We start from the raw sequence: 17,719 nt of genomic DNA, 5'->3' as shown, positions 1-17,719 counted from the left end.
GCTTCCGCGTCTCCTCATTGGTGAACAAGGCAGGGTTTGCTCTGCCCCGCCACCTTAGCGGCCAATGAGAGCCTTGGGGGGCGTGGCTGCCCGCCGCGCTTGCCGACTGGCCCTCAACTCTGTCAATCCTAATCTTGAGGCCCCAGAGTTAGCAGGGAGGAAAGAGGGTGGAAGAGGGAGCAAAAGGAGCGTGGGGGACGTGTGGTGGCCCAAAGAAGTCTTAAGAATTTTGCAGTCAGCCTCAGCAAAGAGGCCTGGGTAAAGGGAGGGGCCAGGAGGCGTTGGGAACCGACCCAGGAGTTCCGGGAAACCCTTTACCATCTCAGTCTGCAGAGGAGCGGGGCCTAAAAAGTGACGCCACACCCCCACAAGGAGAGTTTGCATATTTATGAGGAAACGTCGAGATCTTTGGAGGACCTAGCCATCTAGAAGGACCAGAACGCCTCGTTTCTAGCGCGTTTCCGTTTCCGCTAGGATATTGGCGGTTGGTGAGCATCATGGCAACCGTGGTAAGTGCCGGCGTGGGGATTGCTGAGGAGCGAACCCTCACTCCTGAGTCTGAGCGGGAACGGTGCTGGGGACCCGGGCCCCTGGGTCTGAGGGAGAAGGCCTAAGGTCCAGGGTTCCCAGTTATGAGGGAGGAGAAGGTCTGGGGGCCAGGACTCCCGGGTCTGGAAGAGGAGAGGGCATGGGAGTCAGCACACCCTTGTGTGAGGAAGAAGGTGGCTGGAGGTCTGGACTCCTGGGTCTGAGGGAGGAGGGGGCTGGGGGCCTGGGCTCCTGCATCTGAGGGAGGAGGAGTCTGGGGCCTGCACCCCTGGGTCTGAGGGAGGTGGAGGAGCTGTGGGCAGGACTTCTGAGTCTGAGGGAGAAGGCTGCTGGGGCCTGGGCTCCTGTGTCTGAGGGAGGAGGAGGCTGGGGCCAGGACTCCCAGGTCTGGGGAAGGAGAGGGCCTGGGAGCCAGCACTCTCTTGTCTGAGGAAGAAGGTGACTGCGGGTCTGGACTCCTGGGTCTGAGGGAGGAGGAGGAGCTGGGGTCAGGACTCCTGGATCTGAGGGAGGTGGAGGAGCTGTGGGCAGGACTTCTGAGTCTGAGGGAGAAGGCTGCTGGGGCCTGGGCTCCCGTGTCTGAGGTAAGAGGAGTCTGGGGGCCAGGACTCCTGGTCTGAGGAGGAGTAAGGGGGTGGTATCCTGGAATCCTGGATTCAAGTGTTATTCAAGGTCTCAGTGGTCCGATCTGTTATCATGTTATGGGAACTCCCAACTTCTAGTCCTCTGGGTGCAATCAGCAGATAGTTCTGCAAACTTTGCCCTAAAGTTTGATGAGGGTTGTAGTATCTTGGGCTTCAAGCCATTCGGGAGCCTTGGGTTGTTGATGGTATGAATGCCACCTGAGTACAGGAGGAGGCTCAGGTGGGGACTTGTCCTGTGTGCTTAAGAGTGAGGAGTTGCGGGGCGCCTGGGTGGCTCAGTGGGTTAGGCCTCTGTCTTCGCCTCAGGTCATGATCCCAGAGTCCTGGGATCGAGCCCCGCATCGGGCTCTCTGCTCAGCAGGGAGCCTGCTTCCTCCTCTCTCTGACTGCTTCTCTGCCTACTTGTGATCTCTCCCTCTCTGTCAAATAAATAAATAAAATCTTTAAAAAAAAAAAAAAAAAGAGTGAGGAGTTGCTTAACCTTGAGCCACAAGAGTGTTGAGGACCTGGGGGGTATCCGTGGGGAAGGGGACACAGCTGGGGGTGCAGAGGCTGGGGATCTTGTCATGGAATTGTTTGGGCCATTTTCATATTTTGGCACCTCATACTTGGGGCTTATGCTCAGTAGGTTATCACTTGAATTTTTTTTTTTTTAATTTTTATTTATTTGACAGAGAGAGGGAGAGATGGAACACAAGCAGGGGGAGTGGGAGAGGGAGAAGCAGGCTTCCTGCAAAGCAGGGAGCCCGATGCGGGCTCGACCCCAGGACCCCAAGATCATGACCCGAGCCAAAGGCAGAGGCCTAACGACTGAGCCACCCAGGCGCCCCTCACTTGAATTTTTTAAAAGATTTTATTTATTCATTTGCGAGAGAGCCAAAAAGGACACAGTCAGGGGGCGAGGGAAAAGGAGAAGCAGACTCCCGGCTGAGCTGGAATCCTGAGGCAGGGCTTGATCCCAGGACCTGGAGATCATGACCTGAGCCGAAGGCAGGTGCTTAACTATCTGAGTCACCCAGGTGCCCCTCCAGGGGCTCTTGAATTGTCCCAGGGGGCACTTACTCATCTCTCTCCCCTATAGAGAAGGAATGGTGACTGGGGGCTCTTTGCAGAGAGCTGGAGACACCAGAGGACCCAATACCTGCTTGTCAAGTCAGCTCAGACTTTAGTACATCATTCATCCAAACCCTAAGGGTTGAACCCCAAGTGAACAAGCAAGATGTGGGCTGTGCCCTTCATGGGACTCCCATCCGCTGGAGCCGAGAACATTGATTGGACAGTCTCCCCCCTAAATGTGAGATTATACAGGGAGATTGGGCTCCCAAGGGAGACCTCACATTCTGCCCAGACATCCGGAGACCCTGGAACAAGTTAGGCTGGGGCAGCGGTCGGGGAGGGCCTCCTTTCGTTCACTTCATCTAATTCAGTGGGGGAGCTGGGGAGAGCAGGCTGGACCCTGGGACTTGTGCATGCAAAGGCCTGGTGACAGATTTGGGCAGCAAGGTACAAAGGGACTGGGCGATCGACCTAGCTTGCTACTCCATTTGGTGTCTGTCCTTCTGGTTGTGGGAGTGGAGAAAACTTCTTCCTTCACCATAACATTCCAGGACACCACGTACTGTGCCAGGTCCTGGGGACAGAGCTGTGAATGAGACAGACACGGTCCTTATTGTTCTGGGACTTGGTGTACTGGGGTCAACCAACCAGCATTTGTTGGTGACAGACGAGAAGGGTGGGAGTGACAGATGTTGGGGCTGTTGGCCTGCCCTACGTAGGGAAGAGGAATGAAAAGGACTGCCTCCTGGAAGCGGGCGGGAGGGACGGAGGAGGTAGTGAAAACTGGGATCATCTGACTCTTCAGACGTGTCTTCCTCTGCTCCCAGACGGCCACAACCAAGGTCCCAGAGATCCGAGATGTGACGAGGATTGAGCGTATCGGTGAGTGAGCATAGCCACCCCTGCATGCCCCCTGAGACAGAGCCAGACTGCCCAGGGACCCTGAGAGGGAAGTGGGCTGAGTGCCAGAGTGGACTCAGATGGCACAGGGGGACCGTGCTGGGAACCACTTCCGTTGCAAGAGGCTGATTGCTCTCGGCCTCAGTGTCCTTCTCCTCAGAGTGGAGCAGAGGGGGACGCCTGGGTGGCTCAGTTGGTTAAGCAGCTGCCTTCGGCTCAGGTCATGATCCCAGAGTCCTGGGATGGAGTCCCACATCGGGCTCCTTGCTCAGCGGGGAGCCTGCTTCTCCCTCTGCCTCTGCCTGCCATTCTGTCTGCCTGTGCTCGCTCTCTCCCACTCTCTCTCTGATAAATAAATAAAATCTTTAAAAAAAAAAAAAAAAGAATGGAGCAGAGGTAGTTCCCCTCTTCAATGGATAGAAGATTCCATAAGGTCAGGCACATAGAGCCCTTAACGTGCAGGGGCCAACATGGTTTCAGCTCTTAGAGGGCCAGGTGCTGTTGGAGCAGAAGACCCGGTACCTTCTCCACAGGGTGCTTACAATCTGGGGCTGGGGTCAGCAAATCTTTTCTTAAAGAGCCAGATATAACTCTCTTCTCTTTGGCAAATATTTCAGTTCTCCTGCTGCAGTGCAAAAGCAGCCACAGGCCCTATGTAAGGGAACGGTCGTGGTGCTGTGCCAATAAAATTTTATTTACAAAAACAAGAAGCCTGGCCCACAGGCTCTAGATTGTGCAGCCTTGGTCCAGTGTGAAACATTGAAATCCCACATCTGTGTCTCTCACTGGGCTGTGTGGTCTTGGCCAAGGGGCCTAACCTCTCTGGGCTCCTTCCTTAACTTCATGGTGGTGAGGGCCTGAGGAGGTTGTTGAACCCCAGAAGCACTCTGGGGTGGTAATAGCTGCGACTCTGTTTCTCAGGGTTCTATGGAATGAGATAAGAATCTGTAGGGCCACTTAGGCTATAAATGTAAAGTAATTGTGATCGTCAGCTGTTCCAGTTAGAGTCTGATCTGATGGTGCGGTAAGCCAGGTCTTGGTCATTCTGGCCCACTGTGCTGTAGCTTAAGGGCAGTTCTAGTTTATTAAGCCTTTACCCCGACCAGCCCTCCTCCCCGTGAGGTAGAGACTCAGACCTCCCTATCTGACCAAGGAGGAAACTAGGGCTCAGAGACAAAGCCCCTTTTCTCAGGCCACACATTATCCAGAGCTGACTGGTGACTGTGTCTTTTGGTTCTTTCCCCTCATGCAGGTGCACACTCGCACATCCGGGGGTTGGGGCTGGACGATGCCTTGGAGCCACGGCAGGTAGAGCTGAGGGCGGTGAGGTGGGGAGGCTGATCCCTGGAGGTCCCAGGCACAGGGGGTCTCCCTGTTAGGGTCTCCCAGACCTCTGGCCACCTATCTATAAAATGTAGCCACGTGTAGAGTTTTATTAATTTTTAAAAATTGGGGTGGAAAAGGTTTTTTCAGCTTTTTTCCCTAAGTCCTAGCCAACAGCATGCCCTTTTGTCTCCCTGGCCTGGAGGTAGTGGAAATGGGGTGGCAGCCCAGTGGGTAGTCACCTGGTGTGCTCTTGCCTTCCACCCCATAGGCTTCCCAGGGCATGGTGGGGCAACTGGCAGCCCGGCGGGCGGCTGGCGTTGTGCTGGAGATGATCCGGGAAGGGAAGATCGCCGGGCGGGCAGTGCTCCTCGCTGGCCAGCCAGGCACTGGGAAGACAGCCATTGCCATGGGTAAGAGTGCTCTTGGGGCAGGAGCTCTTCGGCTCTCTGCCAGATAACCCTTACTGTATAAATCCGGCTTGGCTTCAGCCACTTTTAACAGGCCGCCCAAAATGGCAGGAACATAAACACTCTGGCTCATTCTCTCACGTAGAAGAATCTGCCTTCCCACCTCAACATCCTCTGTACTTGCTTCCATGTCAGGGTCACCTCCTGTTCCAAGAGGGTTGCCTAAGCTCCAGCCTTCCCATCCATACTTCCACATAGGAGGAAGAAGAAAGAGATCTTGCAGTGATTATGTACCTCCCTCCCTTTAAAGGTAGCTCCCTTTAAGCAGTTGTCTTGCGACTCCCACACGGTTTTACTTAACATCTCTTTGACCAGAACTTAAGCATATCATCACATTTACTGCGACATCATGAGACATGAGCACATCTCTTGTTTTAATGTGGACCATTGCTTCCTTAGTAAAGTGGGGGTCCTGGGCCAGACACTGAGGACACTTAAATGAGGAAGGGCAAAGCCTTGACTTTAGGGAGTTTCTGGTCTTGGGGACACAGTTCCTTCCAGGCTGATGGATGCTGTAACAGACAGAGGCAAATCCTGACCCTAATGAGGGAGCAGGGAAGGATGCGGTGGCAGTTACCAGGAGAGCCTTCCCAGAGAAGTCAGGCCCTGAGCCAAGACTTGCAGAGTATCTGAACAGTAAAGAACAGGGTAGCCAGGCACAGAGTGTGGCATATCTCTGAAAAGTGGACCAGGAAGAGTCCCCACCTCCCACTGGTGAGAAGGGTTCAGGAAGTCACTTTGGGACTCAGCGTGGTGCTTGGAGTGACTGCAAGATCAGCCCCACTGGCCACCAGCCAACCCCAGGCCAGAGAGAAGATCTGTTCCCTGGCTTGTCCCCGGTCATGTGACGGGTTCATGGTTGGACACCAGTGCCCACCTGTCGCCCCCAGGTCGCTTCTCTGCAGGGTGCCTCCCCTACTAGTGGTCCCTGTTCTACAGAGAGGCAAACAGGCTCGAAGCAGACAAGACTTCTCAGGATCACGTGGTGCTAAGCGGTCGGGCCAGGATTCAACCTAGGCAGTCTGGCTCCAGAGCCATTACCCTTAACTGTTTCAGCCCTCTTTTGGCCTCTACTCCTGTGCATTGCCCGTGAGCCCAGAGGCTAAACAGCTCCTAGAGGTTGAGAGATGGGCTTAGCAAGAAGATCAGGTCATGAAGTTGGCCCTCTAGTTAGCATCGGGTTCAAACCATGCCTCCGTGTGCAGCCTGCCGTCCCTGGCTTTCTCCATGTCTCCCTGTCTGCCCCCGGCGCTGAGCCCGTCTCAACTATGCTCCTTCCTGAGCAGGGAGAGAGCTGGTTTGACACAGTGTAGGTGGTGCCTGCTGTTAGGCTGCTCCCCCCTACCCAGACCACCTCTTCCTTAGGCATGGCACAGGCCCTGGGCCCTGACACCCCGTTCACAGCCATTGCGGGCAGCGAGATCTTCTCCCTGGAAATGAGCAAGACAGAGGCGCTGACGCAGGCCTTCCGGCGGTCTATTGGTGTTCGCATCAAGTAAGCACAGGACCCAGGGCTGGGGATGGAGCCAGCTCACAGAGCCTCGGAATGACCCTGTCCTGTTCGACTTGTTCTGTGCCCAAGGACTCGTGGGAGTTAGCCATTCCCAAGGGCCCAGGCATTGGGCTCTCTGCTCATACCTATTCTCTGCCTAGGGAAGAGACCGAGATCATTGAAGGGGAGGTGGTGGAGATCCAGATTGACCGGCCAGCGACAGGGACGGTGAGTCTGCTATCAGCCTAGGCCACCTCCAGGGCTGGAGGGTGGAGCGACGGAATCTGTGGAATGTTTGATCTGCAGGTTGGAGCCCTCTCTGGGTGCCTACGGTTGGGGGTCAGTTTATCCCCTGGTGAGCAGCACCGTGAGCAGTTAATACCAAATAGTGTCATGACAGAGAAAGTCTGGAAGTTTCTCATAGTTAATTTTTTTTTTTAAAGTTTTATTTATTTAAGTAATCTCTACCCCCCAACATGGGACTCAAACTCAAGAGTTGCATGCTCTTTTGACTGAACCAGCTGGGGGGCCTTCTCATAGTTAATCTTTGTGTGTGTGTGTGTGTGTGTGTGCGCGCAAAATGGTGGTTTTCTCAAAGGACGGGGACAGGACCTGTGGGCAGGAGCTGCTGCACTCTCTCATGACTGATTCATTCATTCTTTCTTTCTTTCTTTCTTTCTTTCTTTCTTTCTTTGACAGGCAGAGATTACAAGTAGGCTGAGAGGCAGGCAGAGAGAGAGAAAAGGAAGAAGCAGGCTCCCTGCTGAGCAGAGAGCCTGATGCGGGGCTCAATCCCAGGACCCTGGGATCATGACCTGAGCTGAAGGCAGAGGCTTTAACCCACTGAGCCATCCAGGCGCCCCTCTCATGACTGATTCTTAATAGTCAGGCTTAAGAACATTTTCTTTGAGATTTTATGCAGCTTAGCACTTAAAAGCATTTCCTATCCAGGTTGTTGTGATTCCCTCCCTTTTTTTTTTTTTTTTTTTTTTATATATATAAAGTTGAGAATGATAACGTTCTTGTTGTAAAATGAAACACTTAAGGAAGCACATAAAGTAATCATGTGGTTAGTAAGTTATTATAAAGCAAATCCCCTTAGGACCACCAGCAAGATAAAAAACTAGAACTTCAGGGCGCCTGGGTGGCTCAGTGGTTTAAGCCTCTGCCTTTGCCTTGGGTCATGATCTCAGAGTCTTGGGATCAAGCCCTGCATCAGGCTCTCTGCTCAGTGGGGAGCCTGCTTCCCCCTCTCTACCTGCCTCTCTGTCTACTTGTGATCTCTCTCTCTATCAAATAAATAAATAACATCTTTAAAGAAAAAAAACCTAGAACTTTGCTGGCTCCCGATCCCTGGGAGCCATGGATCCACTTCTGGTCTCTGTGGATTTGCCAGTTTGGGGCCATTCTTACACACAGGGTCCTGTGGCAGGTGACTTGCCATGGCTGGCTTCTCTTCCTCTGTCTGTAATTCTCTCGTACATGTTCAGTTGTAGTTGCTGGTAACATGCCAAATGATGGAAAGTTTAGGGGCGCCTGGGTGGCTCAGTGGGTTAAAGCCTCTGCCTTCGGCTCAGGTCATGATCCCAGGGTCCTGGGATTGAGCCCCGCATCGGGCTCTCTGCTCAGCGGGGAGCCTGCTTCCTCCTCTCTCTCTACCTGCCTCTCTGCCTACTTGTGATCTCTGTCAAATAAATAAATAAAATCTTTTAAAAAAAGAAAAATGATGGAAAGTTTAGACATGCTGCAGGCCTCTTGACCTCGCACCGAGTCACCTTCCGTTCCTGTGTCTTGTCCCGTGGACACTGTACTCTTCTTTCATTTGCTCGTCGTTCTCAGTGGAAACAGGTTTCAGAAGCACAATTCCATTGACTTGCAATTTCTTTTTTTTTTTTCTTTTTTTAAAGATTTTGTTTATTTGACAGAGAGAGAGAAAGCAAGAGAGGGAACATAAGCAAGGGTAGTGGGAGAGGGAGAAGCAGGCTCCCTGCTGAGCAGGGAGCCCAATGTAGGACTGGATCCCAGGACCCTGGAATCATGACCTGAGCTGAAGGCAGATACCTAATGACTGAGACACCCAGGCACCCTGCAGTTTCTTTTTTTAAAAAGATTTTATTCCTTTATTTGAGAGAGAGAATGAGCAAGGGGAGCGACAGAGGGAGAGGGAGAAGCAGACACTCCGTAGAGAAGGGAGCCCGACACCAGGCTTGATCCCAGGACCCTAGGATCATGACCTGAGTGGGAGGTAGATACCCAACTAACTGAGCCCCTCAGGTGCCCCTCAACTTGCATTTTTAACCCCTGTCTCTAACTCCTTAGTTAGTCTTATCCATTGGCAATTACCTTTTAAATTTTAAAGATTTTATTTATTTATTTGACAGAGATCACAAGGCAGAGAGGCAGGCAGAGAGAGGGGGAAGCAGGCTCTCCACTGAGCAGAGAACCCATGGTGGGGCTCCATCCCAGGACCCTGAGATCATGACCTGAGCTGAAGGCAGAGGCTCAACCCACTGAGCCATCCAGGTGCCCCTACCTTTTGAATTTTTAAAATGTGGTAGGAGAATATTTAAACATAGAGAAAGCCATCCCCAAGATAGTTCTTCTGATTAGTTATTAATTTTTTTAATCTTTTATTTTTTTAAAAGATTTTATTTATTGTTTATTTGACAGAGGGAGACACAGTGAGAGAAAAAGCACAAGCAGGGGGAGTGGGAGAAAGAGAAGCAGGCTTCCTGCCGAACAGGGAGGCTGATGCAAGGCTCAATCCCAGAATCTGGGATCATCACCTGAGCCAAAGGCAAACAATTAACCAGCTGAGCCACCCATGCACCCCTTGTTTTTATTTATTTTTTTAATTTTAAAGTAAACTCTACCCTCAATGTGGGGCTGGAACTCAACAGCCCTCAGATCAGGAGTCTCATGCTCCCCCGACTGAGTCAGTCAGGTGTCCACCCCCAACAAAATGTTTTTATTTTATTTTTATTTATCTTTTGATTAGTAAGGATTTACGCCCAACCTGGAGCCCAGTGTGGTACTTGAACTCACAACCCTGAAATCAAGACCTGAGCTGAGATCAAAAGTCAGACACGTAACTGACTGAGCCACCCAGGTGCCCCACAAGTTAGTTCTTTAAGTTAGATTTTTGTCACAGAAGACATTCATGGATGCACCCTCCCTTTAAAAATGTAAAACTGGAGGCGCCTGGCTGACTCAGGCAGTAGAGTGTGTGACTTGCTTTCTACGATCATGAGTTCGAGCTTCATGGTGGGTATAGAGATGCTTAAATAAATATTTTGGGGCTCCTGGGTGGCTCAGTGTGTTAAGCCTCTGCCTTCGGCTCGAGTCGTGATCTCAGGGTCCTGGGATCGAGCCCCACATTGAGTCCCACATCGGGCTCTCTGCTCAGCAGGGAGCCTGCTTCCCCCTCTCTCTCTGCCTGCCTCTCTGCCTACTTGTGATCTTTGTCTGTCAAATAAATAAATAAAATCTTAAAAAAAAAAATGTAAAGCCAAAACCATCTTTCTCTCCCTTCCAAATCTTGGCTCTTTCTTTCCGCCACCTGTCCCTACAGAAAGGACCGCTCCCTAGAAACAAGACCGACAGCTATGCACTGATTGTGCTTACCTTATGGGAGGGAGAGTGGCATTTTTGTTTTCTTAGCTGTGTTTAGCTTAGCTCTGGGTCATCTGGGTTTGTGAACGGTAAAAAAGTTACCTGGATAGAAAATGAAGAATGTGGGATTGTGATCCCCGCCCCTCCCATGTCATGGACTGCTAGTCCGTGTTGCTGTTCTTAAAAACTTAACCTTTGGGGCACCTGGGTGGCTCAGTGGGTTAAAGCTCTGCCTTCAGCTCTGGTTCATGATCCCAGGGTCCTGGGATTGAGCCCCACATCGGGCTTTCTGCTCCACGGCGAGCCTGCTTCCCTTCCTCTCTCTGCCTGCCTCTCTGCCTACTTGCGATCTCTGTTAAATAAATAATAAATTCAAACAAACAAACAAACAAAACTTAACCTTTTAGGCAAGTTGTTTGCTTGCTGTGGTTTTAGTAATCGGTTAGTTAAGAAGTTGACAAACAATAAGCTGTATATGTTGAAGGTTGACATATGTGTGTACCCATGAGGCCGTCACCATGGTCGTGACAGTGAATATGTCCATGAGCCCCTAAGGCATCCCTGTGTCATGCCCATTTCAAAGCCATGTTGGGGAGATAGCAGGCCCGCTCTGAACTGCTTGCCTGGCATGTCACCCCTCTCAGGGCTCTAAGGTAGGCAAGCTGACCCTCAAGACCACAGAGATGGAGACCATCTACGACCTGGGCACCAAGATGATTGAGTCCCTGACCAAAGACAAGGTCCAGGCCGGGTGAGTGGTAGGGGGCCACACTGGGTGGCCAGGGTGGGGGATCTTGGGCCCTTTTTTGTCCTCACTCCCGCCCTCCTTCCCCCACTCCCCCACAGGGATGTGATCACCATTGACAAGGCCACGGGAAAGATCTCCAAGCTGGGCCGCTCCTTCACACGCGCTCGTGACTATGACGCTATGGGCTCCCAGGTGGGCCAGGGCTCTGGTGGTCCCCTTGCTCCAGACACCAGGATGTTTGTGTCTCCACCAACACCTGCATGGCCCAGAGGGCCTGGGTCCTCCAGTCACCCCAGCCCTGTGGCCCTGGCACTCTTGGTTTTTCTCTGTAACCTCTAGGGCAGCCAAGACCTTTTATCTTGGCTCTTGCTGGTGGTTTCCAAGGTCCTCTGGGAACTCCCCATCCTTCAGTGCTCTTGAATCCCCTAGTGGTAACTACTCTTGGACCTGGGTTTTCCAGATTCTCAGCTCCATTCCGAGGAGTCTGGAGTCCGAACTCCCCCTGCACAGGCCCCTCTGAGCCTCCTTTCATGCTCTTCTCTGCCGATGTCTCTCCCTCCCCTTCCCCGGACCCTATAGACCAAGTTCGTGCAGTGTCCAGACGGGGAGCTCCAGAAACGCAAGGAGGTAGTCCACACCGTGTCCCTGCATGAAATTGACGTCATCAACTCCCGCACCCAGGGCTTCCTGGCTCTCTTCTCAGGTGGGGCCCCTTAGACTGGCCCTGCTCTGTGCAACCCCCCTTCCCCACCCTCCAGTGTATCCCCCTGGTTTGTCCATCCCACCCTGTTGCCGTCTGTCCCTCTCTTGGGTGGTCCAATGGGAGCTTGCGTGTCCTGCCCTCTCTTCTTCGCAGGTTCTCTGTCTCCGGTCCTCCTCCTCTCTGGGACGTTTAGAACTCCCACCCCTTCTGTCCCTTTGCCACTCCAGTTTTGGTCTGTCTTCCCTCTGTCCCTGGTGTCCCATCCTTCTCTGTCTTCATCCACCCTCCGGCTCTGGGTCCCTGTCTCCTCTCTGACCCTCCGCGCACTACCCCTGCCTCCCTAGGTGACACAGGGGAGATCAAGTCAGAAGTCCGAGAACAGATCAATGCCAAGGTAGCTGAGTGGCGTGAGGAGGGCAAGGCAGAGATCATCCCCGGGGTGAGTATCGGGGCCCGGCCAGGGCAGACGGCTTGCGGTGGTGGGAAATGGGAGGAGAGAGGCTTGGGTGGTGGATTTGACATACCCCCCAATGGCTCCCAGGTGCTGTTTATCGACGAGGTCCACATGCTGGACATTGAAAGCTTCTCCTTTCTTAATCGGGCCCTGGAGAGTGACATGGCGCCAGTCCTCATCATGGCCACCAACCGCGGCATCACCCGGTGAGCCAGCTGCTGGCCCCCTCAAAGGCCTCTGGGAGAAGGGGATGCTCCAGGCAGTGGGTATAGGCCCAGGGTAAGCAGATCACGTTTGCTGAGATTGGAACGAGACCCCACAAGTACCAGGTCCCAGATGGAAAGATGTGCTTCCCTCAGACAAGGGAGGCAGGTACTCTGCTCTGCTTCACAAGGAAGCTGAGGGACCACGTTCTTTCTGTCTTTGTTCCTGTAGCCCTTGAGGCTGCAGTTCTCAAACTGTGCCGAGGCATCCCAGGGTGCTACAGAACACACACACAGAGGGCTGTGGGATGGTTTAAGTCTCTGACGGGTGCATAGAGGTGTGTGTTGGAAACTGCGTAAATCACTATGCTTAGCTCACTTTGCCCTAACCACCTTACAGAACAGAGCTGGATATTACTTTTGGCCTGGGAAACCTTCCTGAGCCATGAATACCCCAGGTTCTGGAAAAGCTTGAGAACCTCTGCCCTAGGGTGTTGCCTGCACCGCTCACTCTGTCGTCCCAGCTGGCCGCCTTCTCTGCCTCATCTGTATTGGCGGACAGGGAGGTGGAAGCCGGGGGTAAATGGCCCCCAGGAAGCTGGGGCCCCGTCATTGCTGCCGGGGACAAATGGGCATATTGTCCCTGGCTTGTGTCCCTGGTGAACTGCTTGGACCCTAAAGCTGGGGAGGAAGGGAGTGCCTGGGTGGCTCGTGGGTTAAGCCTCTGCCTTCAGCTCAGGTCATGATTTCGGGGTCCTGGGATTGAGCCCCGTGTCGGGCTTTCTGCTCGGCAGGGAGGCTGCTTCCCCCTCTCTCTCTGCCTGCCTCTCTGTGTCTGTCTATTAGATAGATAAGATCTTTAAACAAACAAACAAAAAAAAGCTCGGGAGGTGGATATTGTCTCAGCCCCACATTACAGGTGAGGACAGCAAGGCCCCGTGACGGATCCTGAGGTCACAGGGAGAAGGGGTCAGGGCCAGAGCCAATCTCTGAACAGGGATGGGAGGAGACTGGCCAAGAGCAGGGCGCCAACCCAAGTCCCTCATTATCTGCACATTGTGTATTTGGGTGTCCGCATCCTCTCACTAACATTGATTTGTCCCCACCCCCAACACCAGTACCTGTGACACTCCAGTGCCCTGGGGCAGATGTGCGTAGAGAGGCCACACATTTGAGTCGCCCTCTAGGGATGCTCCAAACCAAGCTCCAGCAGGGTGCCACCCTGCCCGCCTTCTGGTTTCGGCTCACCCGCCCCAAAAGCATGTCCTTTTCCTGATTGGCTCAGCGCCGCATTTGCTGCATTTTATGCTTTTTATTGGGGATTTCACGTCTAAAGGGGCCTGTCACTTCCCAGTATCCCCAACCACAAGGCTGGAGTGGATGCGTCTCGTAGAGAGAGTGTGTGTGTGTTAGGTGAGCTCCATTCGGGCCTGATGGAAAGTGTTAGCCGTTAGCCGTGAGTTCAAGGGCAGTGGGGCGATGACATATGTTACAAAAGATGTCTTTAAACAGAAGCACACAGAACCAGGTTATATGTCAGTCGGTTGACAGCAATATTGTGACCAGAGGTTCACAAGAACCTAACCATGTGCGTCCCCAAGAAGCAGCAGTGTGACACTTGCCAGTTAGCCGTTAGCCGTGAGTTCAAGGGCAGTGGGGCGATGACATATGTTACAAAAGATGTCTTTAAACAGAAGCACACAGAACCAGGTTATATGTCAGTCGGTTGACAGCAATATTGTGACCAGAGGTTCACAAGAACCTAACCATGTGCGTCCCCAAGAAGCAGCAGTGTGACACTTGCCACTGAGCATTTGCCCCATTTTACAGAATGTAGCTCCCGTGAGAAATGGGAACCCACAGTGTCTCCTGGGCCCTATGCTGGGCCTGGTGCAGCAGGGAGTAGGACTGGCCATCTCTTCCCTGTGGAGCTCTACCTCACGCAGAGGAGTGGGACCTTGACTCAGTAATCCCGGATAAAGATACCTAGCTAAAATCAGCCCATCCCTGAGGAGGGGGGGACGCAGCTGGGGGCCAGCTGCACCGTCGGTGGCGACAGCAGCCAGGAGCTGAAGGTTAAGTGGTATTTGCCCAGTGAGTGGGCTGTAGTGGCGTTGGGGAAGTGGGGGGGGTATTCCAAGGAGAGGAAACGGAGAGCCGGGTCCTAGGAGCGTAGCCCTGACAGCTCTCCCTTCCCCTCCTCCCCAGGATCCGGGGTACCAGCTACCAGAGCCCCCACGGCATCCCCATCGACCTACTGGACCGACTGCTCATCGTCTCCACCTCTCCCTACAGTGAGAAGGACACGAAGCAGATCCTCCGCATCCGGTATGGGCCAGGCCACCTGCTGTCCCGGGTTGGGGCCAGGCTGTAAGCTTGAACAGCATGGCAGCACCCATCATGCTTGGCAAGTGGGGGCAGGGAGGTTTGAGGGGGAAGGTCCCTGGGCCTGCAGGAGGTAGGGCAAGGCTGGGCTGGGCATCCAAGTAGTGGCCTCCGATCTGAGGGTAGGGAAGGAGCGGAAGGGCAGGACTTGATTGGGGGGTCGAGGTGGGGATCCCAGGCTGCAGGCCCAGCCATGCCTCTGAGGCTCTTCTTGCTACACGTTCTGTGGTTCTGAGGAGATCAACTCTGCACATCCCCCAGGATGTCCCACAGCGCCCGTGGGGGATGGGCTGGCCAGGGGGCGGGCATTTGCTGCAGTTGGAACCTGGGCCCTGGCTCACCACCCCCACCACCACCTGCCCACAGGTGTGAGGAGGAAGACGTAGAAATGAGTGAGGACGCCTACACGGTGCTGACGCGCATCGGGCTAGAGACCTCGCTGCGCTACGCCATCCAGCTCATCACCGCGGCCAGTCTCGTGTGCCGGAAGCGCAAGGTCAGGCCAACAGTAAGCCCCCAGGGACAGGCCCGAGGGCGTGGGAGGCCCCGCTTGCCTCTCCAAGGGCCTGGTGTGCGTTTTTGGATTTAGTTCTGAACCAGGGTTTTTCAAAGGCCAGAAACATGGGTCTGTGGAGTTCATACCTGTATCTCCCGGCCTGACACAGAGCAGGTGCTCGCGGATGTCTGGGAGCTCCAAGTTAACACCATCAAGTCCATCTTCCAGATGAAGCCACCCAGGAAGGGAGGGTTTGGGCCCACAGCCGGGCAGGATTTGAACCCAGACCCTAGAGTTTTCACCCTGACCTGCCAGGGGCCCCACTGAGGTGTGGCCGTCCCCCGGCAGGGCACGGAAGTGCAAGTAGATGACATCAAACGAGTCTACTCGCTCTTTCTGGACGAGTCGCGTTCCACACAGTACATGAAGGAATACCAGGACGCCTTTCTCTTCAACGAGCTTAGTGAGTGTCCCCTGCTATGCCTGTCCCTGGGGTCACCCGCCAGAGGGCAGGCGGGTATCTGATCTGGAGACCTCAGTCCCCACTCCCAGCCCACACTGACCACCTGGCCTTCCTTCTCCCCACAGAAGGCGAAACCATGGACACCTCCTGAGCTGATCTCACCCTCACCCTTTCCGCCCCAGCCCACCCTGTTTTCTACTAGAGTTCTGACACTGTTACTTTGTATAAAATGGATCTGAAACTGGACCTATTCCCCCCTCTCTTCTTTTTTTTTTTTTTTTAAGAGAGAGCTAATGGGGCAGGGGGTGGCAGTGGGGCAGGTGGTGAGTGAAAGAGAGATTTAAGATTTTGAGTTTTTTTTATTTATTTGACTGAGACATAGTGAGAGAGGGAACACAAGCAGGGGGAGTGGGAGAGGGAAAAGAAGGCCTCCCACCAAGCAGGGAGCACAATGCAGGGCTAGATCCCGGGACCCTGGGATTATGACCTGGGTTGAAGGCAGACGCTTAACCCACTGAGCCACCCAGGCGCCCCCGAGAGAGAGACTCTTAAGCAGACTCCAGGATACCCAGTGTGGAGTCCATTGTGGGGCTCCTTCCCATGACCTTGAGATCATGACCTGAGCTGAAATCAAGAATCAGACGCTCAACCAACAGCCACCCAGCTTCCCTGAAACTGAACCCATTCTGAGTGTGTGTGTGTGTGTGTTTACACACGTACATGCACCCTGAGTCTGACAAAAGACAACCTGAGTGCAGTTTGAGAAGCCTTTATTAGGAGGGGAGGAAAGAAGCATCTGCTGGCTTCAGGAGTTGGGGTAGGGGGGGATCCTTAGAGGAACAGGAGGCCTGGGAGTGAGGGGCGGTCACAGGCCAAGGGCTGGGCTCTGGGACCCCCACAGTCGGAGCTGCTGAGGCGGCAGGGCCCGCAGCGACAGCTGAGGGCCACGGGGAAGGAGACCGTGGGGTCCACTCCAGGCGGGCATCCGGGGAGCTGGATGGAGGCAAAGCGCAGCTCGTGGTAGGTGCACACTGGCTGGGGCATAGGTGGCAGGATGGCTGGCAGCACTCGAACCTGTAGGCCGGGGTAGGGGGTGGGGGCATGGTTCACCTGTAGTCAGACTCTCCCCTGAGCTCCCCTGCTGCCCCCCACAGGTCTCAGACTCAGGTGTCCAGCAGACCCCCTGTGCTGTCACTCCCACGTGCCCAGCTTGCCCTCCCAATTCCCCAGCCCCTGCCCAGGGGGCAAGCCACCCTTCCATCCCCAATCCAGCAGGGCTGGCCCCGGGCACTCCCCCCACCCCTTGCTGCTCACCATGCTGGGGCAGTAGCCGGCACAGATGCTGGTGGTGAAGGTGACGCAGACCGGGCAGGCCTCGTTCTCAGCAGCCAGGGTGGCATTGATGGGCCGGCAGAGAGGCCGTAGTGGCCCCCTGGATGCCCACACCCCACCCACATTCAGCAGCAGCCACAGCAGCAGCCCCTGGGACAAGGCCAGTGTCTCAGGGCCTGCTGGACCCCTCTACCCTGAGCCCTTACCTTCCCATCCACTACCTGGCATCTTCTATTTGGGACCCAACCCTCCCACTGTGATCCCCTGTTCCATACTTGGGAACCCCAGATACTCCCCAACTTTTCATATTCCCCCCCTTCAGGCCGTGGTGCACCTGCTTCCCTCCTGGTGGGAAGCCTGTTGGCCATCCACACCCTTCTAGAAGGAAGCCTCCTTCATCGGGTCACAGAACTCTCCCTCTTTGTGCCAGCTACGGCCAGTTGGACCTGCAAGGTGCCCAGGGGCCCTGCAGTCTTACCTGGAGCGTCTCCATTCTCAGTGCCTTCCCTGTGAGGTTTACCTGGTCTTATACTTGGAGGCTGTGGAGGCGGCAAGGCCACTGGGGGTGGCGGCATGATGGGGTAACCTGGACACTAATCTTTCCGGGGGCGAGAAGCAGAAAAGGTCAGGGAGGTGTGCAGGAGTGGTTCCTTGGAGTGCCCCTTCCCCCCGCTCCCTGAGTGGCGCCCACACCAAGAAGAAGCGGGACACGCCCACAGGGAAGCTGACTTCAGGGCCTCAATCCTCCAGGGCTGGCAAAGTCCTGTAGGGGTCCTAGGTAATAGGCCAGAGGGAGCCCTTGGCCTTGCCGCCGGTGGTGTAGCCTGGCCTGTGCCCATTATGGTGGGCACCAAGGAAGGCTGAAGGTCAGCCCCTTGCAAGGGCCCTC

At 54.3% G+C, this 17,719-nt stretch overlaps 2 protein-coding genes across 3 annotated transcripts; one reads left to right on the top strand and one right to left on the bottom strand.

Annotated features, from left to right (window-relative positions):
* Positions 1-136: 136 nt before the first annotated feature.
* RUVBL2 (RuvB like AAA ATPase 2) lies at positions 137-15,744 on the top strand. Of its 2 annotated transcripts, none has more exons than XM_059152714.1 (15): positions 137-509; positions 3,077-3,131; positions 4,402-4,457; positions 4,744-4,885; positions 6,308-6,437; positions 6,596-6,662; positions 10,691-10,797; positions 10,893-10,986; positions 11,374-11,497; positions 11,842-11,936; positions 12,039-12,157; positions 14,363-14,482; positions 14,906-15,035; positions 15,384-15,498; positions 15,624-15,744. In XM_059152714.1, the coding sequence occupies exons 1-15, from the start codon at positions 498-500 to the stop codon at positions 15,647-15,649; spliced, it is 1,392 nt and encodes a 463-aa protein (XP_059008697.1). In that variant the 5' UTR covers positions 137-497; the 3' UTR covers positions 15,650-15,744. The 2 variants fall into 2 exon arrangements, with proteins under 2 accessions (XP_059008697.1, XP_059008698.1); XM_059152715.1 differs by having other exon boundaries at positions 3,055-3,131.
* Positions 15,745-16,251: 507 nt separating this feature from the next.
* Positions 16,252-17,443, bottom strand: LHB (luteinizing hormone subunit beta). The gene is made up of 3 exons (XM_059152745.1): positions 17,309-17,443; positions 16,813-16,980; positions 16,252-16,572 (listed from the first exon to the last, which is right to left on the bottom strand). Exons 1-3 carry the CDS (start codon positions 17,321-17,323, stop codon positions 16,330-16,332), a joined length of 426 nt encoding a protein of 141 aa, XP_059008728.1. The 5' UTR covers positions 17,324-17,443; the 3' UTR covers positions 16,252-16,329.
* Between the last annotated feature and the right edge of the window lie 276 nt (positions 17,444-17,719).

This window comes from Mustela lutreola, chromosome 16 (genome assembly GCF_030435805.1).
Source record: "Mustela lutreola isolate mMusLut2 chromosome 16, mMusLut2.pri, whole genome shotgun sequence".
In the NCBI taxonomy this organism is placed as follows: Eukaryota; Metazoa; Chordata; class Mammalia; order Carnivora; family Mustelidae; genus Mustela; species Mustela lutreola.
The sequence above is the reverse complement of the archived record's forward strand: the minus strand, read 5'-3'. Positions and strand labels throughout refer to the sequence as shown.